The sequence below is a fragment of the Zalophus californianus genome, chromosome 10 (genome assembly GCF_009762305.2).
Source record: "Zalophus californianus isolate mZalCal1 chromosome 10, mZalCal1.pri.v2, whole genome shotgun sequence".
NCBI lineage: Eukaryota > Metazoa > Chordata > Mammalia > Carnivora > Otariidae > Zalophus > Zalophus californianus.
In genome coordinates, this window is record NC_045604.1 from 106,298,053 (window position 1) to 106,308,868 (window position 10,816).

Below are 10,816 nucleotides of genomic sequence, written 5' to 3' on the forward strand. Positions count from 1 at the left end.
TGCTTTCTTGGATCTATGGGCCCAGAGATCTATCTCTGAGTTCACAGGTGGGCACAAGCTTCCATGGCCATCCGGAGGCACCTTGCCCCCGCCCAAGGTCAGCAAAGCTGAGGGCTCACTCCTTAGCCTTCTCTGGGCCCCCACTCCTCACTCCCTGGGTCTGAGGCCCCCAAGGTCTGATCCCAGGCTCATCTTCCACGGTGACCTCAGGCAGAGGTGGGCCTGATCCTGCCCCAGCCTGGAGCAGAAGAAGGGGGTCCATGTTCCTTGCTCGACATGCAGTCACAGGAAGGGACTGAGAGTGGCGAGTGTCCCATGTCCAGATTTGGCATCTAATCCTGGGAGGAGTGCTCTCCCCAAGAAGGGCTCCCTGGAGCCCCAGGTGGGGAGCCAGGCCCCCGCAGGGAGAGAAAAAGAAACCACTCACAGCTCTGTACTTTAAACCTTGCTCTTTTATTGGGAGGCAAATTCCAGAGTGGTGAGTCAATGGAGCAAAGATGTTGGGGTGTCTGGGCAGCACTGGGGCCCCTGGATAGAGGGCGATGGAGGAGAGGCGAGTGCACAGCAGGGGCCCGGCCAAGCCCACCAGCCTGAGCAGGACCACCTTGGGCTCTGACGTCTGTTTCCTTTTGACCAACGGGGGAGGTGGGGGAGTAGCACTGTGGTGGGCTCTCTGTCTGCCGCTGTCTTGTCCAAATCTGGATGAGGGGCAGAAGCCCCTGCCTCGCTTACTGAGCAGTTGTCACCACCCTGGGCCTCTGGATGTGGAGCTGGGGGGGGGGGGCGCGGAGAGAGGAGGTGAGGCCAACGGGGGCCCTTCAGCAATGGCCATATCCCATGGAAGTTAGCTGTCTCCAGACCAAGGGTGCCCACCCTCCCCAGGTAGCCCCAGGGTGGTGGGTGGCATGGCTGGGGGGAAGGGAACAGCTCCTAGCCGGGGAGGGGCTCCCAGTCACCTCTGTGGTAGGGTCAACATTCTCTAGGGAGGGCCGAAACTGGCTGTAGATGTTTTTAAGGCTGAATGCATTCTCCTTCAGATTCTCACCTGCAGAAAGAGGGGCCAGGCTGAGTGAGCCTGGGGGAGGCTGGAGAGACACAGACGGGGGCCTTTTCCAGTAAGAGGGACAGGTTTGAAGAGTCAGTCCCATATTTTCCCGAAAGCATCTCCCACTGCCCATCCATCCTCCCACCGCTGCAGCTAGTCTATGAGGTCGCTCCGGAGCGTGCCCGGGGAACTGGCCCGGTGTGACGAGAGGACAGGAGCGAACCACAGCCCCTTGCGTGCCTCGGGGTCAAAAGTCATGGCCGTGGGCAGGCTTGGGGGTGACCTGGGCGAGGGTGGAACAGGAGGAAGGCACTGCTCAGGGGTCACCAGCACACACTCCCTCCAGCAGCGGGAACCGCGGCAAGCAGAAACTATACCCAGAATCTTCTCTTGTAGCTGGCGTGTTTTCAGCAGCCATTTTCCGAGTCCTGCACCTGCCTCCCTCCTCAGCCTCCATGACCGTTTCTTCTCTGCTTCCTCCAAGGTTGTCCCAGGGACTCTGCCCTTCATCCTGCTCTCTCCCCTGCCTGCATGCTCCCAGCTGCCCACTGGCCAACACCCCTCCCCGTACTCAGCCGTGTCCCCCACTGCTGCCTCTGCCCCCTCCAGGTAGTGCCCCCCCACATCCGGACCTTCTCCCTTCCCCAGCCTGTGAGGGACAAGCCCCGCCCAGCTCCCTGGGGTCTGTCCACTCCTCCCATCCTCACTACCCCTACTCAGCCTCATCCTCCTTCCCCTGCATGACTGCAGAGGCTTCTCCTTGGTCTCCCCGCTTGAGGTCCCCCTCAAGTCCACCTGAGTGAGCTGCTCAAAATGCATGTCTGGCCTCCCTCTCCTAAAGCCCCTCCGGTGGGTCCCCCTCCCCATCACAGCCCACAGAGACCTCCATGACCTCACTGGGACCTGTGTTTCTGGAAGCAGGAAGCACACGGCTTACTCACCAGCTCGCAGCACTGCCCCAGCCTGCAGACAGGCTCAGGTGATGTCCCCCTCTGCAGGCTTTTCTGATCCCAGCCCACCCTGGCTGGTTCGGGCATCCTTCTATGCCCCTGGAGCCCAGGGCATGGTTCTGTCCTCCCGCTAACGGTGTGTGCATCTGATGCTCTCACAGGGGCCGCTCTCTGGGGGCAGGATCCGGCTCTCAGCCATGCCTGTAGCCCCTCCATGGTGTTTGCCAGGAGGAACTGGTAAGGCAGAACCTGCCCCAGCGCAGGGATGGTGGGGGACAGAGATCGTTCATCTCCGTTCAGTGAGAGATCAGAGCAGATGTGACATGGAGGTTTTCCACGCCAGCTGGGAATCAGAAGAGCCCGAACACACGGGAGGCTCTAAGGAGGGGGAGTATTTGAACCAGATCTTGGAAACAGAGCAGGATTGGGACAGGCAGAGCCCCCAGCAAGGGGAACCTTCCAGACAGTGGTACAGTCTGGCATGGAAGAGGGAAAAAGTGAGTGTGGGCCACATGCAGACGGGAGTGATAGAGAGGAGCTGAGAAAAGACGAGGCTTGGCAGGGGCTGCGTGGGGGCTCGGGGTCAGGAGGCCACAGAGAAGCCGGCAGAGCCTGGCATCCACAGCACACACAAAGCCAGCTAGCACCCACGGCCACACTGAGTCTGGCCATAGCATTTTCTCGGCCTTTCTTGACCCATCAGCTTGCTCCCAGTGAGAAGTACCTCCCCAGATGCCTATGTTCTGGAAGCTGCCAGGAACATCTTCTCCGTGCCACTCTTGAGACAAGCTGTATTCTTCCCTGCCAATAGAAACGCCATTAACAGTTGGGGGCAGGGAGGTGGAGGAGGGGGCCTAGAGGGCCCTAACCCTTGGCTTCTGGAAAGGGCTGTCACGGCCAAGCCCTGAGTCAGGGAAGGGCCTCTCCCCAGGGCAGTAGCAGAAAATAAAACAACATCACTGTGACCTGCCTGCCCTTCCCTCAGTGGCCCTCCTTCCCTTATCTATGAGATGGGAGCATTGGACCAGGCCCAGAGCAACTCCCTCTGACAGTCCAAGGTGCTACTTAACACCAAGTAATGTCTTTACAGAATCCAATTTCAGGACCCAAGTTTTTGGATGCATTTCTCTGCCAAACAGATCAGATCAGATCAGCAGGCTGCCTTTTGCTGTTACCCAGAGCTGAGAGGGGCTGGGTTGCCATCAGGCCTCCGAATGCTGAGCTAGAAGGAGCAGAGCCTTGGGATGTTCCAGCTGTGGTCCCCCATCTCTGGGCCCAGCCCCAGAAGCTCACCTGTGCAGTTTTCTCTGGGATCGGCAGAGGAAGACGGTGAGGACCACCACCGTGACCACCAGCACTGCTCCCACAGCTCCCACACTTCCGTACACCAGGCTCTTGCTGGTGCTCAAGGCACAAGTCTCTCCCCAGTACCAGTGCGTGTCCGAGGTCGGGCATCTGGGGACACAGGCAAGATCAGCCAATCCACTAGCATCCCTCACACCCACTCTCCCAAAAGGAAAAAAAGATGAATGCCAAAGCACAGGAAACTGGCTCTCCCTCCAAGGGGGCAGGCACTGGTTCGGAGGGACCCAGGTTAGGAGGCTCCCTAGCACTTAAGGGGCAGTGAGGGGGTGGGGGGTCCCCTACTACAGAGCAGGCTTCAGAATCTGAGTGTTGGATGCCTCATCCCAGACACTTGATGTCCACCCATCTAATCTCTAGCTGGCACCCTGACTGGCCTGTTACCAATTTTATATTTTATGCTTTAATTTGTGCTCTCCCGAACTTAGTGCCCCAGATGTAGCGAGAGGAGATAATGGCATTGTGGCTAGGATAGTGATAGGAAAAGGAAAGATAGAGATAGAGATCTATAGATATAGATTTGGAAATTGGTAACTGGAACTTTTTTTTTTAAAGATTTTATTTATTTATTTGAGAGAGAGAGAATGAGAGATAGCACAAGAAGGAAGAGGGTCAGAGGGAGAAGCAGACCCCCCGCCGAGCAGGGAGCCCGATGCGGGACTCGATCCCGGGACTCCAGGATCATGACCTGAGCCGAAGGCAGTCGCTTAACCCACTGAGCCACCCAGGCGCCCGGTAACTGGAACTTTTTTGGGAAGGGGCTCGCTCAAGTCTTAGGATGCCCACGTCTGTAAACTGCACCCCCTCCTCCCTCTGATGGGGGTGAGGGGTGAAGGGACACCCAGGTAGAACAAAGAGGGATGATGGGAGAGAGGAGGCACCTTGTGAGCTCTGCCTGACCCCCTCTGCCTCCCCCTCCTCACCCCTGCTCCATGACTGTGGTGGAGCGTGCAGTCCTACCACCAGAGAGAGTGGGCACTGGCCTTAGGGGGGCTGGACACTCACAGGCAGCGGGGACCTCTTCGTTGCAGCTGACATTCACCCTCATGACAGTTCAGTTGCAACTTTGTCCCCGAGGTGCACTTGGTCACACAGGCCAGCTTCCCATCCAGTTCATCCACATAGTAGAACTGGGCATAGTCCTTCGCGGCCTTCTGAGCGCATTGCTCTGGGGGTGAAGGGTGGGCAGCAAGCATTAGCCTGGTTCAAGTGCCCCCAACCCCCACGTTTACTGTCCACCACCCTGTGGAGCTGCTTACCCTGCAGGTCAAAGCCCAGCTTCACAGTCTTGCTCACAATAGTGGCTTCCTCATCGTAACACAGAGGTGAGGAGGCTGCTAAGCATGGTGGAAAAGAACAAGACATAAACACTGCCCTCTGCTCTACTAGGGTCTTGGCCCATCCCTAGGTGTGGCTGGGCCTGTAAGCAGGCTCAGATGGGGACATTAGGGCTGGGGACAACCTGAGCCCGAGACTGGGAAAAGCTGCTCAGGGCACTGGAGAGTCTGGGGAAGGCACCCAGGTCTGGCTTCAGGATCCCTATAGGGAGGCCTCTGGAGTTCCAGAAAAGAAGAGAGATGTAGGGTGGGGAGAGGCTGAGATCACCCTATGGGACCCCTCCCATCCTTTCCCCACCTCCATCAAGGGGTTTTGTGTGGGCCTACCTCTGCACACTTCAGAATCACCAGATAGCCTTTTGGTCTCATTCATAATCCTGACCTTTATGATTTTAGCGAGGTTTTCAAACAGTTTCTGGTAATCTGAAGTGTAGTTTGCCTCCATAACGACATCATGTTCCACCACAACACTGCCATTCCTAGAACCAGAACTCGGTGATTCATTAGTCACCTTGGGTCTCCCACCCTTCCAGAAAGTGGGGCTCACAAAGCAAGAGGGGTGATGAGAGACAATTAGCTATGTGACACAGAGGCAGGACAGACTAGAGGACTCTTCCCTCCAACAGTTAATATCCTGGAGGGAAGCTGCAGAGTCAAACGATCTAAGATTCCAAAATATCAGTGATCACAATAAATGCCATTGGGTGAAATTCATTCCTAAAAATGGAAGGCTCTTGGTTGAAGATGTGGCAAGATCAAACACTTGGGCACTGTTGGTGGGAATGTCAAATGGTACAACCATTGCGGAAAACAGTAAGGCAGTTCCCTAAAAAATTAAAAACAGAATTACCATATGATCAAAAGAATTGAAAGCAGGGATTTGAAGACATATTGGTACACCCATGTTCACAGCAGCATTATTCACAATAGCTAAAAGGTGGAAGCAAACTAAGTAAGCATCCATTGATGGATGAACAGACAGACAAAATGTGGTATACAGTACAATGCAATGTATTCAATCTTACAAAAGAAGAAAATTTTGACACATACTACAATGTGGATGAAACTTAAGGACATTGTGTTAAGTGAAATAAGCCAGTCACAAGAGGACAAATCCTGTATGAGTATTTACGTGAGTCCTGATATGAAGTGTCTAGAGTCATCCAGTTTATAGAGACAGAACATAGAATGGGGGTTGCCCAAGGTGGTTTGAGGGGGAATTGAGAGTTATTGTTTAAAGGGTACAGAGTTTCAGTTTGGGAAGATGAGAAAGTTCTGGAGATGGACTGTGGTGGTGGTTGCACAACAATGTGAATATACTTAATGTCATTGAACTATACACTTAAAATGATTCATTTGATGGTTAATGGCAAACTTTATGTTATGGGTATTTTACCACAATAAAAAATATTTTAAATTAAAAATTTTAAATAGAGTCTGTTGGATTGTATTTTGAAAACCAAATAAGCATGCTTTTAGAAATGAAGAAACATGAGGTCGCTTTAGAAATACAAGATTCCAACCCAGAAGCTCCTTGTTAGGTGGCCAATTGGGCACTGAGAGATCTTAAGACAAGGTCTGTCACCAGTCACAGCCATTGTGACAGAGAAGTCAGGAACAAGACACAGGAGGACAAAAACTAACAAAACCTTGTGCCAAAATGGAGATGGAAATAAGCGCTGGTACTGGGCAGGGGGTGAGGGGGGGCTAGAGGACGCTGAGGCATGGAACCCCACAGGCCCTTGACAAGATCTCCCTCTTTCCCTGCTGGGACAAGACACCCTCCAGGCTCCCTTCCCACACTTCTGTCTACATCTTGCCACTCTGCTTCTCCTCCCTATCCCTTAGATGCTGGTGCTTCCCACGCTTCTTTCCTGGGAAATGTTAGTCCCTGGGCTGTGACCATCCCCAGGCCATCTGGTCTACTCCCAGGGCTTCCAGCAACTTCTATCCAGGGAAACCTTCTTCCAGTGTCTCTGATGCAGATACTTTTTATTACATGTTCCACCACATGCTGCTCCATTACTCAGCCATTCAATGTGGCTGGGCCCTGGGCACTTGAGACTCCACACAGCCCACTTACCATCTTCTTTCCCATCTCCCTCCTTCTTAACCTTCCTCATCTCAACAAAGGGCACTCCACACCCCTAGTGGCCCAGAAATCTGGTGTCATCCCTCCTTCTCTCCAAACACCCATCAAATCCCTATGATCCGTTGGTCTTGCTTCCTAAAGACCTTTCACACTGGACTATTTTTCTTCTGCATTGTCACCTCTCTGGTCCAGGTCACTATAATCTCCATCCCCTGTCCGTGCATTCTCAGTCCTGCAGCCAGACTGAGCTGTCTGTAGTGCAAATCAGATACCTTCCCAGGTGGGCCGAAACTACTGATGCTTCAAGATTAAGTAACTTGGTACGGGTCATCTTTCCACCTCCTCTCCCACCATGATTTCAAGCTGTCAACTGCTCTTTATGTTCCTGGAATCTACCCTCCTCTCTCTCACCTTAGGCTCCTCAATTCCCTCCACCTGGCTTGTTCCCCCTCGTGATTCTAGCCTCAGCTTAGCTGTCATTTCTTCCAGAAAGATTTTCCTCCACCTCACCAACTTGCACTCAACCTCTCCCATTGCACCCTGTGTGTCTCTTACCATTAACTCTAACCATATTGCACAGCCATTTTGCTGTGTTCTGCCATTCTTTGCTCCATGAAAACCAGGACCATTGTGTTCCCTGCACCTATACCACAGGGTAGGTAGGCTTTCAGTACAAGCTTGTTGAATGGATGAAGGATAAATGAATGAATAAATGAATGGCTCAGAACCTTCTGGTATTGCCTGTGGGCTGGGCGTCCTTCTGGTCCAGCTAGGTACTGATACTCATTCAAGATGGGAGAAGACAAGAGAGCAGAGAGAGGGGGCTTCCCACAGTCTATAAATCTGACCCCCCCCCCACATACTCACAACAGTCTCCTAATGATCACGCCTCTGTACTGGGGAAAGTCTTTGCTCATGTAAGCTTTATCCATCTGAAATAAATGAGGTAGCTGAGCTCATACAGGCTTGGAGCATGCAACAGCCCCTGTTCCCTGTCTCAGAGGCAGTTCCAGGGCCCCCTTCCCCCAGGGAACCCATGGAATTAGCTCATAGAAAAGAAGGAAGGAAAAGTATACATATAGGGATGCTCCCTCCCCCAGGATGTGGGTGAGGTGGTACTCAAGGAAGGGGGCTCTCAGAGGATCCCCCACCCAGGAATTGAGAAGACTGAAGGGATCCATGGGCTGAGGAACTCCAAAGTCAGTCAGAATGAGCCCCTGTATCCTCAGTGACATTGGACATTGGACATCCATATTGAGGAATCTGGGATTTTCCTTCTCTTACCTGACTCTCGAATAGTTGAGTGAAGTTCCAGTACACCGGGGAGGATATGTTATTCAGGGCTTTTGTGAAATTCCTATTAGTCACTTTCACTGTCACACCTAAAGTGGCATTGACTTTTTCCGGGATTTCTGTGGGAATAGCCATATTATGCATGAGATAACAACCTCCCAATAATGTCTTCTGGGATTGGTTAATTCTCTACCTGCTGGTCTCATGGAGGTAGAGAAAGTGGGTAGGAGGGTGGATGGAAATCCAGGAGGCAAGTAGGAGTCACTGAAACTTCTGCCCTTTGTCTCTGAACACCATGAGGCGTTAGTGGTCAGGATCATGACCCAGAGAGAGCTAAGCGGAGGGCTCCAGAAAAGGCTGGGTTAGAAACATCTTGATCCAAGGGGCAGAGGAGCTAGTGAAAAGAGCCCTGAAGGAGTCAGAAGGTCTGTGTTCTACCTAAGCATTTGGGTCTAGGTAAATGTCATATTTTCTCATCCACCTGCACAATGAGATAGTGGTAGCAGATAATCCTTCCAGCTTTGCCTTCCAATTTAAGTGGTTAAGGAGCATAGGGACAATCTGCAGGTCTCAGAAAAGTTCATTACCTAGGAGGAAGGAGTCTATAAGGGACTTGCACTGGTAACCAAAGAAGCCTTGGACACAGACACACTCTTCTCCGTTCCATATGGTCCCATTCTGACACTGCCCTGTGAAGGGGTAGAATTCACGTCAGTCACCATGGAAGCCCAAAGGACAAAAATACTGGCTCCCATTCCAGTACCCATCATTTATGCATTACACTGAAAGAGGAGGATGGAACCCTCTGCCACCACCTCAAGCCCAAGGTCGGGGGGAAGAAGGAGGGACAATGAGAAAGAAGGAAACAAAAGATGAGAGGGGATGAGTGAAGAAAGCAAAAGCCCTACAAATCAAAAGAGAAAAGAAAAGAAAAAACAATAACCATTCCTGTGGATGATATTGACTGACAACTAGAAGGCAATGGAAGGGTGGAACAAGACCACAAAGAGGTCAAATCAAAGCTGATTAGTTGATGAGAGAAGATGGACAGGAGAGGCACACAGAGTGACATACGAAAAGACTTACTTGGTGTAATAGCTGAAGACTGGGTCGTCCTCACAGTTGTGTGTGTGCTAGTGAACAGGGGATGGAGGGTTGAAGAGGTAGACAACCCAGGGACTGGAGCATGGGTAGAGCCAGGTGGAGTGGAGGACAGAGGAGGAGAAAAACCAGAAGAAGTTGTAAGGGCTGAAGAAGAGTCAGGGACTGGCCTGGAGGAGAAGCCAGGGATAGGTGAGGCTGAAGAAGAAGCACCAGGGACTAGGGTTTGGGAGCTGTTAGATGATATTGTTGCATTTGGTATCCCTGCACTGCTTTGAAAGATAGTAGATCCTCCACTGAAGGTGGTAGCTGTTGGTCTGGATATAAGTCTAGTTGTAGAGGAGAAAGTTAGAGCTGATGGGGATGCAGGACTAGGGCTGTCCGTGGCAGAGGGGATAGAAGTAGAAATCATTGGTTTGGCAGAAACACTATTGGTGATGAAGAAAGTAGAATTCTCATCCAAGGTGGTGGGCATTTGTCCAGAGGTGGCAGGGGGTGAAGAGGAACGGATGGGGCTTGATGAAGATAATGGACTAAGATCTTCAGTGGTTTGGGGGGCATCAGATGAATCAGTTGTTTTGGAGGAATAAGTGGTAGTGGTGAAGACACTGGATTCCTCAGTGATGGTTGTGATGGTAGTGGAAGGCAACAAGCTAGAACTTGATGAGGGTGCAGGACCCCCAATAGGGATGGTAGAGGAGGTATCAACAGAAACTGTAGAACCAGATAAATCAGAAATGGTGTAGACAGTTGGCTTTCCCATGAAAATTGTGGCTGTTTGTCCAGAGACTGAGGTGGTAGAGGATGATTCAGCAGAGCTTGGTGAGGAAATAAAACTTTGCTTGACAGTGGTGGAGGAGGTAACCACTGAATCAGTGGAATGAGACAAATCAGATATGGTTGTGGGGACAGTGGATGCTTCAGGAAGGGATGCGCTTGTTTGCCCAGAGACCAGAGTAGTGGAAATTAATTCACCAGGACCAGATGAGGAAGAAGGACTTGCATTATGAGTAGTATAGAAGGTATCATGTGGAACTGCTGGATTTGATGAATCTGAGAGGATTGTGGAGACAGTTGATTCCACGGTAAAGGATGTGGGTGTTTCTTGATATCCACATGTAGACGGAAAAGTTCCACCTGAACTTGAAGTAGAAGCAGAACTTGTGCTCTCTTTGGAAAGAGTCGTGTCCAAAATCACTGTAGGTATGGACAAGTCAGGAGTGTGTGTATAGACAGTAGACCCATCACTTAGACTTAAGGATGTATGTTGTGAGATACCTGTGGTGGTAGAAAGGTGGCCAGAACCTGAAGAGGATGCAGAACTTCCTTCAAATTTGGTAAAAGAAGATTCAGAGTAAACAGTAGATATGGACAAATCAGAAACACTGGTATACACAATTGACTCCTCTGTGACAGTCAGTGTGGTTACTTCAGACAATAGACTTGGGTGAGTGAGCTCACTAGGGCTTGATGGAAAACCAGGACTAGTCTTGTCTGTGCTGTAGGAAGAGTGGAAAGAAGATGTAGCTGTAGGCACCGGTGAGATTATTGTATTCAAGGTGGATCCAGGAGGAAAAGTTTTTTGGTCATCACCAACAGAAGTGGTAAAAGGTTCAATAGACCTTGATGTGGACAC

At 51.4% G+C, this 10,816-nt stretch overlaps 1 protein-coding gene across 2 annotated transcripts; it reads right to left on the bottom strand.

Moving 5' to 3' along the window:
• Positions 1–443: 443 nt before the first annotated feature.
• On the bottom strand, positions 444–7,647 carry LOC113932967 (mucin-12-like). Of its 2 annotated transcripts, XM_027612562.2 has the most exons (7): positions 5,022–7,647; positions 4,617–4,694; positions 4,363–4,525; positions 3,289–3,450; positions 2,720–2,796; positions 957–1,045; positions 444–770 (listed from the first exon to the last, which is right to left on the bottom strand). In XM_027612562.2, exons 1-7 carry the CDS (start codon positions 5,137–5,139, stop codon positions 729–731), a joined length of 729 nt encoding a protein of 242 aa, XP_027468363.1. In that variant the 5' UTR covers positions 5,140–7,647; the 3' UTR covers positions 444–728. The 2 variants fall into 2 exon arrangements, with proteins under 2 accessions (XP_027468363.1, XP_035578367.1); XM_035722474.1 differs by lacking the exons at positions 2,720–2,796; positions 3,289–3,450; positions 4,363–4,525; positions 4,617–4,694; positions 5,022–7,647 and adding an exon at positions 1,423–1,980.
• Between the last annotated feature and the right edge of the window lie 3,169 nt (positions 7,648–10,816).